This window comes from Lontra canadensis, unplaced genomic scaffold (assembly GCF_010015895.1).
Source record: "Lontra canadensis isolate GAN:19392208 unplaced genomic scaffold, GSC_riverotter_1.0 scaffold45, whole genome shotgun sequence".
NCBI lineage: Eukaryota > Metazoa > Chordata > Mammalia > Carnivora > Mustelidae > Lontra > Lontra canadensis.
The window spans coordinates 14,400,574-14,422,646 of NW_022631039.1; the positions used below are offsets into that span (position 1 = coordinate 14,400,574).

General features: G+C 64.0%; 1 protein-coding gene across 1 annotated transcript in view; it reads left to right on the plus strand.

The window, feature by feature from the left end:
- The first annotated feature begins 1,686 nt into the window (after window positions 1-1,686).
- The window catches only part of INTS1 (integrator complex subunit 1), a 28,934-nt gene continuing 8,547 nt past the window's right edge, over window positions 1,687-22,073 (plus strand). Inside the window, exons 1-30 of the mRNA XM_032872824.1 lie at window positions 1,687-1,960; window positions 2,395-2,685; window positions 4,978-5,174; window positions 5,318-5,455; window positions 5,760-5,919; window positions 6,059-6,164; window positions 6,284-6,470; window positions 6,561-6,706; window positions 6,874-7,015; window positions 7,870-8,046; window positions 8,592-8,700; window positions 9,269-9,389; window positions 9,667-9,744; window positions 10,374-10,531; window positions 11,104-11,209; window positions 13,920-14,011; window positions 14,210-14,270; window positions 14,812-15,009; window positions 15,227-15,356; window positions 15,629-15,808; window positions 15,902-16,051; window positions 16,416-16,595; window positions 16,667-16,771; window positions 17,746-17,913; window positions 18,004-18,115; window positions 18,982-19,143; window positions 19,727-19,873; window positions 20,228-20,326; window positions 20,475-20,599; window positions 21,512-21,766. Of these exons, the coding sequence (XP_032728715.1) occupies window positions 1,903-1,960; window positions 2,395-2,685; window positions 4,978-5,174; window positions 5,318-5,455; window positions 5,760-5,919; window positions 6,059-6,164; window positions 6,284-6,470; window positions 6,561-6,706; window positions 6,874-7,015; window positions 7,870-8,046; window positions 8,592-8,700; window positions 9,269-9,389; window positions 9,667-9,744; window positions 10,374-10,531; window positions 11,104-11,209; window positions 13,920-14,011; window positions 14,210-14,270; window positions 14,812-15,009; window positions 15,227-15,356; window positions 15,629-15,808; window positions 15,902-16,051; window positions 16,416-16,595; window positions 16,667-16,771; window positions 17,746-17,913; window positions 18,004-18,115; window positions 18,982-19,143; window positions 19,727-19,873; window positions 20,228-20,326; window positions 20,475-20,599; window positions 21,512-21,766 (4,338 nt within the window). The 5' untranslated portion in view covers window positions 1,687-1,902. The remainder of the gene's footprint in view (window positions 1,961-2,394; window positions 2,686-4,977; window positions 5,175-5,317; window positions 5,456-5,759; window positions 5,920-6,058; window positions 6,165-6,283; window positions 6,471-6,560; window positions 6,707-6,873; window positions 7,016-7,869; window positions 8,047-8,591; window positions 8,701-9,268; window positions 9,390-9,666; window positions 9,745-10,373; window positions 10,532-11,103; window positions 11,210-13,919; window positions 14,012-14,209; window positions 14,271-14,811; window positions 15,010-15,226; window positions 15,357-15,628; window positions 15,809-15,901; window positions 16,052-16,415; window positions 16,596-16,666; window positions 16,772-17,745; window positions 17,914-18,003; window positions 18,116-18,981; window positions 19,144-19,726; window positions 19,874-20,227; window positions 20,327-20,474; window positions 20,600-21,511; window positions 21,767-22,073) is intronic.

Here is a 22,073-nt window from a genome sequence, read left to right on the forward strand (position 1 = left end):
CAAAAGGACACTAATCCCATCACAGGGGTCCCACCCTCTAGCCCTGGGGTAGCACAGACCCTGGGCCTTAGTTCTTCCCCTGCTCACCTCCTGGCCTGCTTCCTGGAGCCCGAGGGTCTGAGTTATGACAACAACCACAGCAGGGAGAGTGGGCGCTGTTTGTGGGAGTACTACTGGCCACCGGGTATCTCCCACAGGCTTTCCAATTTACACCCTACACTGCCCCCAGCAACATGGCCCCAATACCACCTCCCTTCCTCTGTGGAGGACAGAAGGGCCCCACCAGGCACACCAGAGTGCGGTTCTGGGCTCTGAGTGATACCCTCTCCCTGGGACAAAGGAGCCTCCCTCCTGCCTGCCGAGGCCACCGGTTCTACCAGTGCCCACAGATGGAGGGACTCCAGGCAGGGCCAACACAGGCTTGTAATGGTGAGCTTTCCTGAATCCCTCTGGGATACACACAGGGACCCACTGCCATCTCTGTGGATGGGACCATCAGGAGGCTGGGCCCCATCTCCCCTCTCTGGCCACTGCCCACCCGTGGACCCAGTTAGCGGTGCCTCCACGGTGCGTGCCCTTTGCCAGTCTTCACCTGGGCTCCACACCCTCCTTCTCCCCTGAAGCTAGCCCTTCCTGCCCGCAGCCCCGATGGACTAAGGTCTCTTAGCCTCTGCCTTGCTGAAGCACGTGCTCTGGTAGGAGCATGGAGCTCAGTGTCTGTGCACATGGCTTGTCCCTTCAGGCCAGGCTGTCCACTCCATAAAGAAAGGCACTTAGCTTGTGAGTGCGGGGCTGTGGGCCTGGTAGTTGCTCCGGGCCTGGTTCCTGCTGCCAGGTGGGGTTGCAGCCAGACACCCCTTGGACACACCCAGACCTCTGGGAGGAGTAGGGCCAGGGGTTCTCTGCTGCCATGGAGCCCTCACTCTAGGAGGCTGGACTCCTCCTCTGCCAACAAAGGGACTGGGAGAGGTTGCAGAGACCCACTGTGCAAGCAGGGAAACTGAGGCTGGGACAGATGCCTCTCCTCCCCCCAACCCCGGTTTTATTTTTTATTTTTTATTTTTTAAAGATTTTATTTATTTATTTGACAGAGAGAGATCACAAGTAGGCAGAGAAGCAGGCAGAGAGAGACGGGAAGCAGGCTCCCTGCAGAAAGCCCGATTTGGGGCTCGATCCCAGCACCCTGGGATCATGACCTGAGCCCAAGGCAGAGGCTTAACCCACTGAACCACCCAGGCGCCCCACCCACAATCCCGGTTTTAATGTGAGTTGTGCCCACTCCCAGCCCTACCTAGTCCCCTCCTCACTCCACGCTGGGCACCCCAGACCCTGCCCTTGGACAATTAAACAGGACAGCAGGACCCTGGAGGTGCAGCGCGGCGGGGTCAGAATCCCGTACCCCATCCCACATTGCGCGTCCACGGGAGCATGGCTCAGTGACGTCACCCTCACCTGCATCAGCAGGTGCTAGACGGCTCGGCGCCCGGCCGGCCTCCCGCCGCCAGAGAGCGCCGCAGGCAGCACGCAGCGGTCCCCGGCCCGTCGCCGCCCGCGCGCCCCTGCGGCGGAGTTTTGCTTCCGGTAGCTCCGGAAGTGGGCCGCTGAGGGCGGCGGCGGCGACTTCCGGTTCCGGGGCGGTCCTGAAGGCTGCGCCGGGCCGGTTCTGGCGGACGGTGGTTCGTGGGCCGCGGCTGCCGGCGACTCCGCTCCCCGCCCGGCCGATCGGAGGCGGGCATCCGCGGCCTCCCGGAGTCGCCCCGCGCGGCGGTCTCTGCCCGTGCGCCCGCAGGCCGCAGGCCCGACGGCCCCGGGGCGAATGAATGAATGAGCGGGGACGGCGGACCCGGCGCCGGCTTTCTCCGCGGCTGACACCTCGGCGGCCAGCGCGGGGCGGGGGACGGGATGAACCGCGCCAAGCCCGCGACGGTGCGCAGGCCCAGCGCGGCGGCCAAGCCGTCAGGTGTGGGCTTGGGCTGCGGCAGCGGCGGGGCTCCGGGTGGCGGGCTCCCTGTGCGCACCACATCCCGGGCGGGGGAGCCGAGGGCGGGCCGGCGCTGGGAGCCCAGGGCGGGGGGGGCTTGCTTGGCATCAGATCGGCCTCTGCCACCGAGAGCTCAGTCTGTCCCTTGTTTTCCTCTGCAACGTGGAGGTCGCGGCCTGGCTCACGGTCCTGCCCAGGCCTGCTCTGTGGTGAGCACGGCGTGACTGTCAGCCCCTGTTGTCCCTGAGTGCTCCAGACACAGCTGCGCCCTGGGCTTGCTGGCCACTTGTCCCTTGCCTGCCCTGACCCTTGTTTAATCCCCTTGGAGACCGTGGGAGGTTTTGGTCCATCTCCAACACCCTTTCCACCGCCACCACCTAAAGTGCGTGTTTGCTCACCCCTCTTCTCTGCAGGGCACCCTCCACCAGGAGACTTCATTGCTCTGGGCTCAAAGGGTCAGGCCAATGAATCCAAAACAGCGTCCACCCTGCTGAAGCCTGCCCCTTCTGGCCTGCCTTCTGAGCGCAAGCGGGATGCTGCAGCCGCTTTGGCGGGCGCCTCAGCCCTGACCGGCCTCACCAAGCGCCCCAAACTCTCGTCCACACCCCCCCTGAGTGCCCTGGGGCGCCTGGCTGAGGCTGCAGTGGCGGAAAAGCGCGCCATCTCTCCATCCATTAAAGAGCCATCTGTGGTCCCAATTGAAGGTAAAGTTGGTTTCTGGGCTTCCCTTCCCAGAAAGCACATCCCACCCTGCGGCCGCCTCCCAGATGATGCGCTGAAGGCAGCTTCCAGGCTTAGCACCAGAGTGGAACACAGGTTCTCTGGAGAATGAGGGAGAGGAGTCATCAGGGAGTCTGTTCTGCAAAGCACTCCTCACGCAGGTGCCTTTACTGCCATGTGCTTCCAAACTGGGATGGAGATGGGAAGTGTTAATGGGACCCAGGGCAGCGTGGCACAGGCGGGTCTCAGGCCCCGACGAGCTGCGGGAGCTCGTGCTGGCGAGTGAGCTCAGCAGCCTGTGCTGGTGTTCTGTCAGCTGGGAGACAGATGGTTGGTGACTCTTCAGCTGCTCCCACGTCATGAGGGGGTGCCCCTGCTGCGCTGACAGCAGCTGTTCTTCGGGGAGCAGAATCCTTTCTTTGCCTGGTGATTCCTCTTATGTGCTCGCTGCGCGCATCCTCTGTGTCTGGTCTGCGCATTGGACATCAGCAGAAACGGAGACCAGAGCCTTGTTTTGTGGGCTCTGTGTTCTTATGCGTTTTCCTCTCTGCCTGCTGCGTGGGCATTTGGACTTCAGTGATCTCCACGGACAGTGAAGGGCTCGTCTGTCTCCGTTTCTTCACTTCAGGACGTGGTGCTACAACACCAGTGACGTCCAGGGAGAGTTTTTTAAAAATCACTTATAATTCTGTTATTTATAGAAGAGCTTTTAATCTATGTGCACATCAGGTTGGCCCTGCTTTTCTGTGTCATCTTCCCATTGGTTATTTCTGGCTGCTCCACGATACCCTTATAGATCAGATCCGTGAAATATCAAGCTAGCCCCAGGTTTTGAGCACAGGGATTCACATGACAGCTTTGGCACAGGGAAGACCCATGAGGGATCAGTGACGTTGAGCCTTGAAGTCTGGACAGGGTTTTGACAGGTGGTTGAGGACATTAGAAAATAAGCCGCTGAGCGAGGCATGTGTCCTGGAGAATGGAACCGTGCCTGGGGAAGAAGTGAGGTCTGGGCAGCTCTCGGGGGCAAGAACCGAAGTTGGCAGGCAGGGAAGAGGAAGTCAGCAGCGGGGAGCCCCGGGGCAGGAGGAGCAGGAGACGCGGCTGGGGCTTGCTGGGCTTCAGGGGTGAATCAGACCTCTCATCCAGCCCAACCCTCCCCGGGCCACCGCCCCGCCAGCCCCATGGCACCCACTCCTGGCACCGAGGGCTGAGGCCCCAGCTGGCATCTCCTGTACGAGGTGCTTCTGGAGATGAAATGAAATGCAGTTACGGAAAATGTGCGCTGAGTGATGAAGCACTTTACAAACGTGTTAAGCAAACAGAAGGCAGAACACAGCACAGCCGTGCATAGCCCCGGGCATGTGGAAGGTCGACGTCTTCATGGCATCCAGTGCGTCTGCGCGGCCTGCTTGCCTCGTGTCCCAGGCACCTGGAAAGCGTCCAGTGGGTATCACTGAGTCCTCTGCCCTCAAACGGTTAACTCATACCAACGGCAACACCTCCCTCTGCGTGTTTGCATCTTTAAAAACCACCAGAACACTCTCTTGGGTCAGAGAAGATGCTACGGTGGGGATTGCACTCTCTGCGTCGGAGCGACACGGGTTGTCACTCCAGGAAGGGGCGCGGTGGACCTGTGGCGTGCTCCAGGGGCTGACCGCACAGGGAGGTCGGTGAGCTCCGCGTGCCACGGATGCACAACGGCAAAGGAGGGGGCAAGGAAGCATGAAGAAATGGTGGAAGTGAACACGGGAGAGAAGGTCAAAACCCAAGGAGCAGAGACCATTGAAGCAAAACCCTGCGGGGCGGATCTGAGTTGAGAGGGCCAGCAGCGCCAGGCGGGGAGACCAGCAGAGAAGCGGCCGCTGTTAAGAGGAAAGGCAATGAATGGCATTGGGCTGGTTAATTTGAAAACTTAGAAAAAGTTGACCTATTTGTAGAAAAACGTAGTGCAGGAACAGTTAAACCCAGAGTAGCCATGAGGGACGTAGGGAGAGGTCTGGAGGTGGCTGGGCCGGTGCTCGGAGTCTGGAGGGCGCTGTTCCTGTGGTGGCCTGTCGTTGGCTGGGTCGGGCCCCGTGAGGCGGGCAGCAGGCACCCTGCTCCCTTCCCAGCTGTTGTCCTTGGAGGTGGGGGACCCGTGGCACAGCCCTGAGACCCTCACTCACTGGGCTTCTGTGGGTTTACCCTCTTGTCCCCTGGCTTTGGGAGGGACCCTGAAGGCGGGTTCTGCTCCTGGCTGCCCACTCTAATGATGCCCTTCTTGTACCTGCCAGTGCCGCCGTCCGTGCTGCTGGACGAGATCGAGGCTGCCGAGCTGGAGGGCAATGACGGCCGGATCGAGGGCGTGCTCTGTGGGGCTGTGAAGCAGCTGAAGGCCACGCGGGCCAAGCCTGATGGCGCACTGTACCTGAGCCTCATGTATCTAGCCAAGATCAAGCCCAACATCTTTGCCACAGAGGGGGTCATTGAGGTGAGGGCCAGGCTGAGTGAGACAGGCCCTCACTCTGGCCTCATGTCCCGTCCCCTCCCACCCCAATCCGCTTCTCCAGAAGCTTGCCAGCTCTGCCCTGTGTGCAGGGCACTGCTTCCCTGATGACATGCTGTCTTTCATAGGCTCTGTGCAGCCTTCTGCGGCGGGACGCCTCCATCAACTTCAAGGCCAAGGGGAACAGTCTAGTGTCCGTGTTGGCCTGTAACCTGCTCATGGCTGCATACGAAGAGGATGAGAACTGGCCTGAGATCTTCGTCAAGGTGGGTTCGCCTCTCCTGGGCAGCTCCCTGGGACCTCCACCCTGCTTGGGGTGATGGGGCCAGAGCACAGGACCCCGGTAGGAAAAAGAGGCCAACCTGAGTGTGTCCTCTCAGGAGGCTGCTTATCTGGCAGCCCGGGGCATCTGTCTCCTGTGCTGGTCGCTGGGGAGGTAGTTCTGGGAGCCCCCTCCCACCCCAGGCAACTGGAGGTGCTTGGGGAAGCACCTGTCTTGGGACCCACAGAGCGCGGGCAGAAGAGAACTGCCCAGCAGGGGCCAGGAGTGTGGATATCTGTCCCATGCAGGTATACATCGAAGACTCCCTGGGTGAGCGGATCTGGGTGGACAGCCCGCACTGCAAGACTTTTGTGGACAACATCCAGACGGCGTTTAACACCAAGATGCCCCCCAAGAGCATGCTTCTGCAGGGGGAGGTGGCACGCAGTGGCGGGGATCTCAGTGCTGGTAAGACACGCTGGGTGGCCGGGCTAGGGAGCATCCGGGGTGGGGGTTAGGTCACCGCCCTCCACGGGGTCCGCTTTTGGCGGGGATGGGTGCTCGCAGGGTGGCTGGCAGATGTGCCCACAAGTGCCTGGGTCCACAGGGAGCAGCCCTCACCCTTCCCTCACGGAGGAGGAGGACAGCCAGACGGAGCTCCTGATCGCTGAGGAAAAGCTCAGCCCCGAGCAGGAGGGCCAGCTCATGCCCAGGTAGGCGTGCCGAGCGGCCCCCCGCCCGTGGGGCCCTGCGTGTGGCTGGGAGGCCGGCGGGGTGGGCCCGTGAGGGGAGCCAGCTCTCCTTCCTTTGTCCCCCCGCCCCTCTGGCCTAGGTACGACGACCTGGCAGAGAGCGTGGAGGAGTACGTCCTGGACATGCTCCGTGACCAGCTGAACCGGCGGCAGCCCATTGACAACGTGTCGCGGAACCTCTTGCGGCTGCTCACCTCCACCTGCGGCTACAAGGAGGTGCGGCTGATGGCCGTGCAGAGGCTGGAGATGTGGCTGCAGAACCCCAAGGTGAGGGCGGGGGCTGGGCCTCCTCCTCCGGGGCGCTGTGGGGGCTGGGCTGTGCGCGAGGCTGATGGGGCGCTGCCCCACCCCCTGTAGCTGACCAGGCCTGCCCAGGACCTGCTGATGTCCGTGTGCATGAACTGCAACACGCACGGTGTGGAGGACATGGACGTCATCTCGCACCTGATCAAGATCCGCCTCAAGCCCAAGGTCCTCCTGAACCATTACATGCTGTGTGTCAGGTGCGGCCCGGACGGGAGCTGGTGGGAGGGCGGCAGGGACAGAGGTGGGGAGCCGGAGGGCGGGCAGGGGAGTGGGAGGGGAGCCAGGCGGGAGCCAGCGGGCAGGAGGGTGGCAGGGTGGGCGGCCTCAGTCTGCACCAGCGCCCCTTGATTTGCCCTGTGTCCAGGGAGCTGCTGAGCGCGCACAAGGACAACCTGGGCACCACCATCAAGTTTGTGGTCTTCAACGAGCTCTCCAATGCCCGGAACCCCAACAACATGCAGATCCTCTACACTGTGCTGCAGCACAGCTCGGAGCTGGCGCCAAAGGTGGGGTGCTCTGCAGCACGGGGGGCCAGCCACAAGCCCGGGAGCCCCTGTGGACATGGGGAGAGGAGAGGAGTGCTCGGTGGCAGCTGCAGCCCCGGGCGCTGGGATGCAGTGGGTGGTATGGGCCGAGCTGCGTGGGAGAAAGCCCAGGAGGGCATAGAGGGCCCAGGTAGCAGCACCCGGTGGCCTGACTTCAGGTTGGGTCCGGAGCGGGTACAGCCCTGCCATGGGGCATCTTCCTCAGAAGCCCGGGCTCAGCTTGTTCGGGAGGAGGCAGCACTGAGCCCCCCCAAAAAGGCCCCTGTTTCCAAGCCAAGGCCCATCCCACCCTTCTGAGGGCTGGTCTTTCCCAAACGGGACCGGCATCTGTGGCATTGGCCTTCGGGTCCCCAGTATGAGAGTCCTCTGCACTGCAGGTGCTTGTGAAGGGAGAGCCGAGAGCAGCTCTAGGATCGTTGCTGGAGCGAGCTAGGGCTGTAAACGGCGTCTGCGCGGGGTGCCGCTTCTCGCCGCCACTCTGCCATCCCCTCTTCGCTCATCCCCGCAGCCCGGGAGCCTGACACGCCTCACCCCCAGGCAGTGGTTTAACGAGGCCTGGTCCCCCACGAACCAGCTGCCCTGAGAGTGAAAGCCGTGTCCTCCACTGTGCCATGCTGTCTGGGAGCGGCCAGTGTGGAAGCGTTCCTGCTTGCTCAGGCCCAGTGTGCTCCAGGGAGACAGACAGGGCCGTCTTCCCGGCAGGGCTGTGGGAAGCCTCGCGCAGGGCCAAGGGAGGCCCCGACGGAAGGCCTGTGATGGTAGGGGAGCTGGTGGCGGTGGGGAGTGACCTGCCTGGGTGTTCTCTCTCCTCCCAGTTCCTGGCCATGGTGTTCCAGGACCTGCTGACCAACAAGGACGACTACCTGCGGGCCTCGCGGGCGCTGCTGCGGGAGATCATCAAGCAAACCAAGCACGAGGTCAACTTCCAGGCCTTCTGCCTTGGGCTCATGCAGGAGCGCAAGGAGCCCCAGTACCTGGACATGGAGTTCAAGGTGCACTCCCCCCCGCCGCCCCGTGCTCCGTGGCCTCTTCTGCCATCCATGGGTGGCGCCCCTTGTGGCCAGCGGCTGGTCTCAGAGGGTGGCCTGGGTTCTATTCTCTGTGGGATCTGAGGAAGGACTGGGCGCATGTGGGTGACCTTCTGGCGAGGCATGGAGGTGGGGATGGACTTGGGGACAGAGTTGGAGCTGCTGGAGCCACAGGTGTGCCCTAGGGAGGTGTTGGACTTTGAGGTGCGGAGGGAGAGGAGGAGGACAGGAGCAGGGTTGTGGAGGGTTTTGAGAGCCACAGGGGTGAGTTGGCAGATGGCCCCACGCCCCAGATGGTGGGCCTTGCCTGGCTTTGTCAGCTGAACTTTCTTCCATGGTCTGAGCCTTTCGCTGACCTGCTCCTGGTCCCTGTACCTCCTCACGCATGTTGTCTCCAGGCATAGTGCTCCCTGGGCGTCATCCTGCGCTGGCTGACTGTGGGCTGCAGGGCCTCTGGGCTGCGGGCTTCTGCCCCACGCGAACCTGGCTGTGCGGGGCTGTGCTTACAGGAGCGATTTGTGGTACACGTCACAGACGTCCTGGCTGTGGCCATGATGCTGGGCATCACAGCGCAGGTGAAGGAGGCTGGCACCGCCTGGGACAAAGGAGAGAAGAAAAGTAAGGACCCAGGACAGACCGGGTGCCACCCAGCTTGAGAGCAGGGCTGGGGGCCATTCCCAAGGCTGCAGGCTGTCCCCCGGGGGACCCACCCACCATCCCGGACACGCAGGGAGCTTCTGGAAGTTGCTGTTGCCTGTTCTCTGGGCCCAGGGCCTGCTGTCTGCTCAGGTCATCTGCTCACTGGGGGCCATTTCGGGCTTGCAGTCCCACTTCCGAGAGCAGGAGGCCGGGGTGGGTGGTCCTGCTGCTTGGTCTCATCACGAAGCCTGCTGGGAGCCTGGCGGCAGAGGCTGCCCAAGTGTCTTGAAGTCATGAAAAATGTGGGGAATGAAACCCTTGGGAATTTGGGGATTTTCTTTATCTGGAATTTCCCCGGCCCACAGGAGGCTTACGCGGTGTTCCCTGAGTGTTCCTCCAGCTGCGTTGGTGTCCATCAGTGTATCCCTCCTGTCGCCCGTAGGAGGCGCGAGGATGGATGCTCGGAGACCCCATCCCTGCCCCTTCTCACCCCCGACCCTGGGAGGCTGCGGTGCAGGCACACCGTGACCCTGCATGTCCTTTTCAGACCTCGAGGTACTGCGCTCCTTCCAGAACCAGATCGCCGCGATCCAGCGGGATGCCGTGTGGTGGCTGCACACCGTCGTCCCCTCCATCAGCAAGCTCGCCCCCAAGGACTACGTGCACTGGTATGGGCCGGCTCGCTCTGCTTCCACGGTGGCCCCTTCCCTGGGCCCAGCCCACAGGAGCCTGCCACGCTGGATGTGGCCATGCGCTGGCGCTGGCCTCTCAGCCAGAGATGTGCCCTGAGCAGGGGACATGGGCTCAGCTGCAGGGTCTGGTCTGCCTAGGCTCTGAGAGATGCCCCGGAGTCCCTGCCTAGAGCTTGCAGTTTCCACCCTGCAGAGCCCAGTGGGCTGGGGAGAGCCCCGGGCACCTGCACCGACAGCCCCTCTGTCCCCACAGCCTGCACAAGGTGCTCTTCACGGAGCAGCCGGAGACCTACTACAAGTGGGACAACTGGCCCCCGGAGAGCGACCGCAAGTAAGCGTGCCCCCCCGCGTGCACAGGGGCAGTGTGGGGGGGGCTCTGCTCCCATGAGCACTGGACGCCAGGGCTCCCTCTGTCTGTTCTCCCGGATCGCCATCCCTGTCCCCTCCCCCGTCCCCGTGTGCTACACCTGCCATGCCTCTGCAGTGCCGTCCATTCCCAGGGCTCCAGCTGGCCCATGTCCGCGGGACCCTCAAACTCACTGCTCCCTCTGCGCCTCCAAGCAGCCACCACGTACACGTGCCCTTCCTCCCCGGGTCGGTGTCGTGGCCCCATCTCTCGAGCATTCTTGAATGGCTCCCGGCCATCTTTACTTTTGGGTCCCTGCTGCCCCGTCCAGCTTGCGTGCCTCCCACCCCCGTGCTCCTTGCCCCTCCTTGTGTTGTGCTGTGGGCGGCTGTGGGTGGTGGCTGGTTTATCTGTGCCCCTGGGGGTCGGGCACCTTCTCGCTTTCTCGGCGTGGCCAGGCCTTGTCCACGGAGGCCTCGGGAGCGAGTGAGCACAGGAGCGGGATGGTGTCCCCCTCCCTGACCGGTCGAGACTCGGAGCCGGGGCCTCTCCTGCATGGGGCGGGGGGCGTGTGCAGCCACCTCCCGAGCCAGCCCTACCTGCTCTGCCAACAGCTTCTTCCTCCGCCTCTGCTCGGAGGTGCCCATCCTGGAGGACACACTGATGCGCATCCTGGTCATCGGGCTGTCCCGGGAGCTCCCACTGGGCCCCGCAGACGCCATGGAGCTTGCCGACCACCTGGTGAAGCGAGCCGCGGCCGTGCAGGCCGATGGTGAGGGTCCCTTCTCATGGTCCGGCACCCTCCCAGTGACGGCCTCCCCCAGTGGGCCTCTGCTGCTCGCATCCCTGCAGATGCCCCTTGGGCAACTATGTGCATACTCCCGGGCTGCTGGGGTGGGCCCGCGTCCTGGCGTCTAGCTGGGCGTCTGCTCCGTCCCACAGCCCCGTGCCCGCTGGACTGGTCCCTGGAATCGGGGATAGGGCAGCGGGCATTCATCTGGCAATGACTCAGGGCGCTGTGTCTGGGTCTGTGCTTGCTGTCTATGGGATGCATGGCGGCAGGTGCAGCGTCTGCCCCCAGAAAGGGCCGCACCAGCAGTCCTGAGGATGGCACCCATGCCACGAGAGCCACTTGCCTCCTCCGGCTGCCGCGGGGCCCGCGTCTATGCCCTTGGCCCACCTGCTTGGGCCGCCCGTGTCCATCCCTGTCCCTGCCCATGCCTCAGCTGCTGGAGAGCGAGGCCCCATCTGCCTGCTGTCCTCCCACTGCCCGAACCTGTGCCCCGGGCCCCCCCGGTGCGTGTGAGCGGGCTTCCGGCAGCTGCATGTGGCTCTCGGTTTCAGACGTGGAAGTGCTGAAGGTGGAGAGGATCCAGCTGATCGACGCGGTCCTGAACCTGTGCACTTACCACCACCCCGAGAACATCCAGCTCCCCCCCCGGGTAAGGCAGTCTTTCCCTTCCTCCACCCCTCCTCCCATGTTGGGCGTGCCAGGCACAGATGCTCTGCAAGGCCCTCAAGGCTGGACGTGGGGCTGGACAGCTTGCGGGGGCCCCAGGCCTGCTGTCCTGCCCGCACCCGCATCTCAGGGACTCGCGGCCCAGCTGTCTCTCTCTCCTGTTTACGGGCGCGCGCGCGCGCACACACACACACACACACACACACACACACACGTACGTTCCCAGGCGCACAGCAGGGGTTCATGTGGAGTCCCCCATCCGCTTTATCGAGCTGAGGTCCGCATAGGCCTCACTCACTCAGAGTCGCTGGTGCTCTGGTTCCAGCAAATGCAAGGGGCTGTGGTGCCGCCGCCGCAGTCCTGGTTTAGAGCGTGTCTGTCCTCCTCAAGATGCCCGCACTGGGAGCCGTCCCTGCCCTGCTGCACACAGCCCTGGGCAGCCTCTGACCTGCGCTCTGTCCCTGTGGCTGGGACGTCGTTGGACACCTCACAGTGACAGAAGCCGGCGACCCATGGCCTGCGTCTGGCCCCCCTCACTGGGCTCGCTGGGGTTCAGCCGGGGTGTAAGACGGCCGCACTCCCTTCTGGCCGCGTAGCATTGCTCCGTGCGGATACCACGCTCTGTTTAAGCTCCCGGTGCCCCGAGAACACTGCCGAGGACGTTCTGCCATGCCGTGCAGACCTGTGTTTCCAGGGCTCCTCCTGGGGGGGCAGGGGTCACGTGGTTAGCTGAGGGGCTGCCGACTTCTCCGCAGCAGCGCCCGGGGCTCCAGTCCCGCTGTGTCCTCGCCCCGCCAGCGCCTGTGTCTCCTGCGCTCACTGTCCCAGCGGGTGTGCGGAGGTGTCCTGCTGTGGCTCCCACGGGTGCGTCTCCGAGCGGTGACGGCGCTGAACTTCCTTCATGTGCTGTTTGGCTATGTGTCCATCTTGTCTGGAGAGATGTCTGTCTGGGTCCTTTGTCCATTTTTAAGTTGAGGGGTTTGGATTTTTGTTGCTGGAAGCTCTCTATTTTGCATGTAGACCGCAAACAGGTCTGTAATCTGCACACGTCTTCCCGTCCTGTGGGTTGTCGTCCGAGCTCCTGATCGTGCCCTTTGAGCCTCTGAGAGACAAATGCTTTAGTTGTGGGAAAGTCCCATCCTGCTGGTTCTCTCCCATTTCTTGTTCTCCTGTGTCATTTCTAAGGAACTGTTGCCTTGTGTGGGATCGTGAAAATTTGCATCTGTGTTTTATGGCTTCAGCTCTGGAATTTAGGCCTCTGATCCCCCGAGTTAGTTATGTGGACCGAAAGGCCAGGTCCAGGTTCGCTCTGCCACGGCGGACGAGGCATTGCCCCAGCACTGTTTGCTGGCCGCGCTCGCGTGGCTTGTCCAGGCGCCCCCACTCTGCTGTGCGCAGGAACCCACTGACGACATGGCCCCATGTGCTGCTGTACTGCTGCTTGGCTGTCGTGGCCTACCCAGGCTCACGGAGCTCTGAGAGCATGTCCTCCCAAGACCTAGAGAGTTTTAGCTCATCAGGTCTGACTTCATTCTCCCTCCGTGGACAGCCTGTGGTGCCGGCACCGTGCACTGAAGGCTGTTCTCCTTTCCCCGTCCCACTGAAGGTTTTGTCACCCTGGTCGGCGATCAGGTGACGATGACATGTGTTTTCTTCTGGGCTCATGGTTCTGTTCTTTTGGTGCGTGTGTCTGTGCCGTGTCCGCGCCACTCTCTTCACACCTGTGGGCGAGGCTGAGTTCCGAAATTGGGAGGTGGGAGTCCTCCAGTTTTGTTTTGCAAGGCTGTTTTGGCTCTTTGGGTCCTTGTGTTTCCCCATGAATTTTTGGGTCAGCTTGTTAATTTCTAGAAAAAAGCGCAGCGGGGTTTTGACGGTATCACTGTGGGTACAGATGGGTTTGGGGGGTGTGGCCAGGTTCACGGTGTCGAAGCTCTGGTCTCCGTTCGTTTGGATCTCTTCCTCCTGTCAGCATCGGCCTGCCGCTTCTAATGGGTTAGTCTCACGCGTCTTCCGTTGTTTGTACCTGAGGATTTTTTTTCTTCCCGATGCTGTTTGTCATGCCCGGCATTCATTTCTTTGTTGCCTTTTCAGGCTGCTGGTGCGTGCTCTGCTTCCCGACCTGCTCGCTCTCACGTGGCAGCCCGTTCACTTATCTCTCCAAGTTGGCTTTTTGGATCTTCTTTGTACTCAGCAGCAGTGACATTCTGCTTCACTCTCTAGAATGTTCTATCACCCGAAAGAGCTGCACGTTAATCAGAAGTGTGTTGTAAACATGATTTTTAAGTCACGGAGGCAGTGTTAAAGTTTGTGTGGGTGGATAGAGGGCTGCTTCTGGCTCTCCAACGGAGAGAATAAGACCCATAGGGAACACTAAGATCTCGGTTGTGACCGCCCTTGCTCACACTTAGCAGCCAGCATGCCAGGGCTCAGCCGACGCGGGGACCTGGGCGGTGAGTCCCGGAGCTGGGTTCTGGGTAGCGTCATGGTGGCCACTGTGCCCTTCCTGGGACGCCGGTGTTTCTGAACGACCAGTTCCAGGGGTTGTGGAGTCACAGGTGTCGACATTTTGATCTCTGAAGTAGTCCCCTCGCTGGTCCGTCACCACATCGTCTCTGGGCCATTCCACCCTGGTCAGGACCGAGTCCCATCACTGCCTCGCACTGCCTAGGCCAAGCCATGCCAGGGTGTCCTTGCATTTCAGGTACCAGCCACCGAACCTGGCCATCTCCACCCTCTACTGGAAGGCGTGGCCCCTCCTGCTGGTGGTCGCGGCGTTCAACCCTGAGAACATCGGTGAGCCTCCCTCTGGCCAGCTCATGGTCACTCCCCCACCCCCCCCCACCCCGGGTGCTGCTCTTAACATCCTGTCGGGACTTCCTGCTTGTTGGAATCCGGGGTAGAGCCTGCCCGGGGATTGGGCGGTGGGCCGGGACCCCAGATGGGCAGGAGTGCTGTGTGCTGGCCGCCAGCCGCTGTCTCTTTGCTCCCTAGGCCTGGCTGCCTGGGAGGAGTACCCCACGCTGAAGATGCTTATGGAGATGGTGATGACCAAGTGAGTCCACCTAGGAGGACTGGGTGCCTGGGGTCCACAGCCGCCAAGCTACACCGTGGGCATGGGTGCTCGACACCTGGGCTGGGCGACTGCACCCTGCTGTCTGCTGTGTTCCTGCCGAGCCGAGCCGGTGGCCGGGTGCATGCTGTCACAGGCGGTGGGTTCCATCTCAGAACCCGTGACAGCTGGGTTGCTTGGCGGAGCTGTGTTTGCCTCTGGGAGCAGTTGGTCGGCCTGCAGATGCCGTGTGGAAGGGGGTTCTGGCCTGGGGAGGACTGAGCGGGCATCCAGGATCCTGACGCCTACCGGGCTTGATTCTGGGGGTGCCTCACGGGCTGCCTTGCGGAGGGCGAGCAGCTGGCCGGGCACGGGGCTCCCTCCCACGGCCCCGACCCAGCAGCACTGCTGATGGCCCAGCCAGCCTCTCTGGAGCACTTGGCAGCCGATATCGGTTGTGCCATCCTTGACCCCGTGGGCTGCTGTCTGGTGGCCACACGCCTCAGACGGGCACAGAAGCGTGTTCCTTCTGTTCGGTCCCTAGCAACTACTCATACCCCCCGTGCACCCTGACGGACGAGGAGACCCGGACGGAGATGATTAATCGGGAGCTGCAGACCTCCCAGCGTGAAAAGCAGGAGATCCTGGCGTTCGAGGGCCATCTGGCGGCGGCTTCCACCAAGCAGACCATCACTGAGAGCAGCAGCCTTCTGCTGTCGCAGCTCACCAGCCTGGACCCTCAGTATGTGGAGCCCACGCCCTGGGGCCAAGCTGGATCGGGCGGTGGCGGGGCTGTGGGGGAGGGCATGGTTGGAGGAGCGGACGGAGGGACTGCCGAGCCTCTGGGGGGCGGCCTTAGGTGGGACATAGGCCGTCCCCCTGCCCTTACATGTGGCCATTGCTCTGGGGACTCTGTGCACACGTGGCTCCCTAACACTCGTGTCCTCTGGGACCTTCAGAGGACCCCCTCGGAGGCCTCCGCCCCACATCCTGGACCAAGTGAAAGGCCTCAACCAGTCCCTGCGTCTCGGGCACCTGCTGTGTCGGAGCCGAAACCCGGATTTCCTCCTCAACATCATCCAGAGGCAGGCGAGTTCCAGGCGGCTCTGGGGTGCGGGGCTGGGGCCTGGCAGAGGCGCCCCAGGCTTTGGCATTAAGTGAGACTGTAGCCAGAAGAGGGCAGCCCAGGACTCCAGGCCGAGGAGGATGGGCTCCGTGGCTGTATACACAGCTGCCCGCATACAAGCAGAGTCCGTGCCCTGTGGCCGGGCCACGCAGGGAGGCAGGCAGACGGGCCACAGTGGGGGAAGCACCAGGCTCATTTGTGCTGGGCAGGCTAAATGTGTATGTCGCCCGCCCAGGCCTCCTCGCAGTCCATGCCATGGCTGGCTGACCTGGTACAGTCAAGCGAGGGCTCCCTGGACGTACTGCCTGTGCAGTGCCTGTGTGAGTTCCTGCTGCACGATGCGGCCGACGACGCCACCTCTGGGGAGGAGGAGGAGGAGGGCGAGAGCAGAGAGCAAAAGGCCAAGAAGCGGCAGGTCGGTGCCCTCCCCTAGCCTCCAGGCCCCCCAGGGCGCCAGCTCTTGCCTCTGGCCCCACAGGCCCACCGGGGGTCTCCTTTGCCTCTGCAGAGGCAGCAGAAGCAGCGGCAGCTGCTGGGGCGCCTGCAGGACCTGCTGCTGGGCCCCAAGGCCGACGAGCAGACCACATGTGAGGTGCTGGACTATTTCCTGCGGCGCCTCGGCTCCTCCCAGGTGGCCTCCAGGGTGCTGGCCATGAAGGTGAGGTTTGGCCCCCTGCCCCCTTGCTCCATGGCATGGGCAAGCCTGTATGCTCCTGGGCTCTGTCCAGCGGGTTCTGCACACTGGAGGGGGGATGGGGTGCCGTCAGGGGGAGTTGGACCCCGAGAGAGACTGGGCAACCTCATAACCATCCTTGCCCTGTCTTCTGAGGGGCTGGGCGACTGTCCAAGGAAACCGGCTTGCACTGCTCTTGTCACGTCGGCTCAAGTGTTTGTGACCAGACGCGGTGTCCTCGTTCGTTGGGTGGCCCCCGTCTTCCCGGGGCTTTGAGAGAACGTGTCCGTCCCCAGAGACCCACATGCGGGTTGGGGCCGAGGCGTGGCATGGGAACGTCTGCCTGCAGGGCCTGTCCTTGGTGCTGTCGGAGGGCAGTGTGCGGGATGGCGAGGAGAAGGAGCCTCCAATGGAGGACGACCCCGGGGATCCGGAGGCGCTGCGCGGCTACCAGTGGCTTCTGCGGGACCTGCCCCGGCTGCCTCTGTTTGACAGCGTCAGGCCCACCACCGCCCTGGCGCTGCAGCAGGTGGGGGCGGTGCCAGGATGGGCGGGGGGGCACGGCCTGCAGCCGAAGCTCACATGGCCCTCCGTCCCCAGGCCATCCACATGGAGACCGACCCGCAGACTATCAGCGCCTACCTGGTCTACCTGTCCCAGCACACGCCTGTGGAGGAGCAGGGCCAGCACAGTGACCTGGCACTGGTGAGGGGGTGGGGGCAGCCCCGGGCCCTTGTGGAGGAGAGTGGTAGAGCAGCCCCTGGGGGGGGGGCCGGGCCTGCATGTGCCCCACTCACTTCCCCTTGATTTTCTGCCCAGACTCGGCATCAGGGGTGTGAGGCTCCTGGCATGCTTGGTGCCAGCATAGCCGTCGGGGTCACCGGCTGGCTTTGACACTATCTTTGCCTCCGGGGCGATGGTGCCTGGGCTCTGAGGTGGGTTGTGCACCCCTCACCCAGGCACACTGGCTTGGGGCAGGCAGGACAGGGAGCTGGGCCAAACCCGGGGTGTTCTGGCAGCTCTCCGTGGGACAGTTCCCTCCAGGGTGGGCATTGGGGCCCAGGGCTTGGCCGTTTCCTCCTTGCCCGCTGCCCTGGTCAGCTTTCTTGGGACCTTGCTGTCCCATCCGCCTGCTCTGGCCCTCACGCGGCTCCTGTGGACCCCGGGCTTTGTGGGATGAAGGCATGCTGTCAGCTAGAGGTCCTTGGAGGGGGGCTTCTTTCCAAGTGTGGGTTCCTTGCTGAGGGCTGGGTGGGAACAGCAGCCCAGGCCCTGACACCTTGGCCCGAGTCTGCTCTGGTGGCCCGTGTGCCGGCACTGTTGCTATGGGTTTCACATTAACACTCTTGTGGCTGTTGGCTTTTCATTTTGGGTCTTGAGAAAGGTGTGCCACTGTTGCTTTCGGGCGGGGACAGATGCCAGTGTCCCTCTTGGGGGCCAGGTGGACATCCCCTGCCTTCAGGGCATGTGTGTCACTTCTCGCTCTGCCACGCCCAGCTGCCTGGTGGTCTGACTCGGAGTGTGTCCAGAAGGGCCCTTCCCTCCGCCGACGGCCCACCCACTGCATGCAGCTGGGTCTTGGTGGCCCTGGCCATGGCAGGCCGCCGCTGCCTGTGGGCCTGGTGTGGAGATGAGGGCCGGCGGGGGAGGCCCTCTGACGGCCGTGCTGCTGCCCCCAGGACGTGGCCCGGCTGGTCGTGGAGCGTTCCACCATCATGTCCCACCTGTTCTCTAAGCGCTCCTGCAGCGCGGAGTCGGACGCCGTGCTCGTCGCCCTGCTCTCCATCTTCTCCCGCTACGTGCGGCGCATGCGCAAGAGCAAGGAGGGGGAGGAGGTGTACAGCTGGGTAAGGCCAGCGGCTGCTCCCCGGGTCGGGCCCCTCCCCTGTCCGGGGGCACCGTGGCGCAGCCCAGCCACCCTCCCGCTTCTCCTGCAGTCTGAGTCCCAGGACCAGGTCTTCCTTCGCTGGACCAGCGGGGAGACGGCCACCATGCACATTCTGGTGGTCCACGCCATGGTCATTCTCCTGACGTTGGGGCCACCCCGCGGTGAGTGGCCAGCGGGTGCGTGAGGGCCAGTCCCGAGGTCCGGGCCAACGGGCTTTCTCCTCCATGAGGCACATGAGCGCCAGCCCCACCCTGCGGCGCGGGCAGAGTGCCTTCACCCACCACGGATTCGGGCAGGTCCCCGTTGGGTGGCAGCAGGGTCCGCAGGTTAACAAGCCTGTGATCTCCGGCCTCGCCACCCTGGCCTATAGCGGAGTGGCCGTGGGAGGCGATGCCTTGCTGTGTCTGCTGAGTGCAGAGCTGGGGGGTCCAGCTCCTCTGCACAGGCCTGCCCCTCGGTGGCCGTGGCCTGTGTCCCTCCAGGTGACTGCACCCTTGCTGGCCTGGCAGTCTTCCCTCTGTCCCTTCCTTGCCGGCTGCCGTGGACCAGTCTGCCGCATGCTCATGTCCTGGAGGGGAGGGCAGGGGTATTGGCTCTGCTGGGAAGGTGGTCCCTGTTGGGGGCCGGTGAAGAGGATGTGTCCCCTCAGAAGGACAGGAGTTCACGGGCCCTGGGCGACTAGGGGGACTGGCCTCCTGTCAGCCCTGGGGAGTCTTTGGAGCTTGGGAGTGGGAAGGGAGCTGGTTCAGCCAGACCCGGGAGCCCGGGACGGTGCCTGTCCATGTCACAGCCCCCCAAGGTGGACTGGCCAGCTTCTGAGTCCCTGCGTGCCCTCAGCGGGACTCGTGGGTTAGACCAGGAGCAGGTGCGGCTCACTTCAGCTCTCCATGCCGTGAAGCCTCTGTTCCCCCAGACATGGCAGGGAGAGGAGGCTCTCCCAGCCTCGCCTCGAGTCCCTCGGGGCCCGGCGTGCCTTTGCTGCGGAGGCTGAGCTGTCCTGCCGCTCACCCCATCATCTCTCTCAAAGCCGGTGACGGCGAGTTCCAGGCCCTGCTGGACATCTGGTTCCCAGAGAAGCAGCCTCTGCCTACGGCCTTCCTGGTGGACACATCAGAGGAGGCGCTGCTGCTGCCCGACTGGCTAAAGCTGCGCATGATCCGCTCAGAGGTCCCCCGCCTGGTGGACGCCGGTACGGGGCTGCCCGGCCTCTCGCCACCTGCCAGGCTGGGCGCTACCACCACCGCATGTGCAAGAGGACAGCTCCGCAGCCTCATTGGCATCAGGCGTCTGTCATCCCGCAGGCGCGCCTGGGGTTCCCGCTGTGCCCGGGGCCACCCTGGGCTTCGGGGCAAGCGCCACATTGCCCAGCCCCTGCCCGCCGGCCCCTCATAGGCAGGCAGGCAGGGGCACATGGTGCCACAGGACAGGGTTCGAGGGGAGAGGGAAGGGTCCTCCGCGCCGCTGCTGGAGGATGAGTGGCTGTGGGGTGTCCCGCCTGAGGAGCAGCACTGGTCCTACAGCGGCCAGTGGGTGTCTGGTCGGGTGGCTCCTGGGCAGGTGGGGGGCAGCCTGGGAGGCAGTTTGGTGCACGGTGGGCTGAGTGTGGGAAGTGTGGGGAGGGCACGCTGTAGGGGGAGCCAGCGACGACTCCAGGGGAGCTCAGGGGCCAGAGGGAAGGAGCAGCAGGGAGCAGGGTAGGCGAGCCCACCGTGAGCCGGGCGGGGAGGGGCCGGGTGCCGGGTGGGGGCTCCACGAGCCAGTGCCTCTCTCAGCCCTGCAGGACCTGGAGCCGCAGCAGCTCCTGCTGTTTGTGCAGTCCTTCGGCATCCCCGTGTCCAGCATGAGCAAACTGCTGCGGCACCTGGACCAGGCGGTGGCCCACGACCCCCAGACCCTGGAGCAGAACATCATGGACAAGAGTGAGAGCCGGGGGCCTCGCGCGTGCTGCAGACCCCAGCTGAGCGGCTCGGGCCCAGCATGAGGGATGGGCGGTCTGGGGTGGGAGGCACCGGGGGCGGACACGCTAAGAGAGGCTGGGCTGCCCTGCGCCCCCGGCGTCCGTGTGTGCTCTGGGCTTTGAGGAGATAGGAGCCACAGGGGCGGGCTCTGTGCGACCAGGTCCTTGGCTAAAAGATCCCATAGCGCAGCTTGTGACACTGTGTGCTGGGGTGTTTGGGTGGCAGGGTGGTGTTTCCAGCACAGATTTCTGGGGTAGAGGGAGGCCATCGCTGCTTCGGGGCTCGGGTGTTTAACTGTTGGCTGCTGGCTCGCAGATTACATGGCTCACCTGGTTGAAGTTCAGCACGAGAGAGGAGCGTCCGGAGGCCAGACCTTCCACTCTCTGCTCACGGCCTCCCTGCCTCCGCGGCGAGGTACCGTCCCGTCCCCCTTCCTCACAGCTCAGCACTCTTTTTAGGCCTCAGCAGGCCCGAGGGAGGCTGGGGTGCTTGGGGGAACGTCCCCTGCTGGAGGCCGGCCGGGAAGTGTCATTGGCTGAAGCGTCTCCCCATTTCTCTGCAGACGGTGCAGAGGCACCCAAACCCAAAAGCAGCCCCGAGCAGCCCTCGGGGCCGGGGCGGACCCGGGCTGTGACCCAGGTGCGGGTGCTTGGCCCCGAGGACGACCTGGCCAGCATGCTCCTGCAGGTACCGCTGCCGCTACCTGGGACAAGCTCTGCAGAAGGGGTTGCCCTGGGCCCAGAGAGGGGTAGGGGCTTCACCCCAGAACTCCACATCCATGGGGAGCCTGTCGCTGGGCGGGAGCCGGGGGGACCACAGCCTGGCTGCTCACCTGCCGCAGGCCTTAGCGTGCTCATCCAGAGCTGCGGCCGGGAAGGTCCCCTCGCTGGGCTGTGTCCGCTCGGGGGGCGGGGACTGGAGAGGCGGCTGGCACAAGTGCTCGGCCCGAGCGGCGTCCTGGGGACAGACGTGCTGTGCCCACGTGGGCGTTGTTCCTGCGCTGCTCCCGCTGCAGCGGCCGGTGCCCAGCCCTCAGCCTGCTGGGAGCTATGCGTGTAGAACAGCCGTGTGAGCGCTCCCGCCCCGGCCGTCACCCTGCTCTGTGGCTGTGCCTCTGCCCCACATGCTGCACATGCGCCGCCTGCCACCCGGGGTCCTCCAAGTGGGAGCTCGCCGGCTCACATGCTGACGGTCGCTGCCGAGCGTGCGTCTTCTGCTCACGTGCCCGCATGCGCTCTTTATCTCCAGTGGTTTCTCTGGAGTTCGGGCTGTGCCTGGGGGGCCCCTTACCCGCCGGCTGCAGTCCGCGTACCCTCTGGGGTCGGTGCCCGGTTCTGTGAATGGAAGAGGCAGTGTTTGCCAGGTGGTGGGATTGCCTGTGGTCTCAGCCCTAGTGGGGCTCCCCATGCAGGCCCATGAGGAGTCCTGCGTCTCCTCCCTGCGCCTCTTAGGGGCATCTGGCAGGGACGGGGAGCTGCCAGCAGTGCCCAGGCAGGGTCTGGCCCACTGGGCGTGAGCGGTCCCATCATGAATGCAGGGCACAGCGGGCCCACCGGGGCCGAGCGTGTCCTCCTCATGCTGCCCTTTGCTCTGGCACAGATCTTCCCGCTGAGCCCAGGCCCCCGGTGGCAGAGCTCCAGCGCCCGCCCCGCTGCCCTTGCGCTGCAGCAGGCCCTGGGCCAGGAGCTAGCCCGCGTCCGTCAGGGGAGCCCCGAGGTGACGGGTGTCGCCGTGCGCCTGCTGCAGGCCATCGCCACCCTGCTCAACTCGCCGCACAGCGGGGCCCTGGTGATGTCCATGCACCGGAGCCACTTCCTCGCCTGCCCCCTGATGCGCCAGCTCTGCCAGTACCAGGTGGGTGCGGGCGCCGCAGAGCCTGGGTCCACGGGGGCCTGCAACTGTCCATGGTGTATCCCCCGGAGCTGCGCATCTGCCCACGGCTGCCCAGATCTGCCCGTGAAGCACCCTAGCTCTGTGCCTCCACGGCCTGGGGGTTGGCTCTCAGTGGACGGAGGAGACAGGCTCCTGCAGAGCCAGGCGTGGAGCCCCCGCTTCTGCTGACGGAAGCTTTCCGGGAAATAGGAGGCGCGGGGGTCGTTCTAGCCCACGTGCGCCCGGGTGTGGTAATTCTACCGTAGCTACTGCTCTGTCTGCGCAAGCG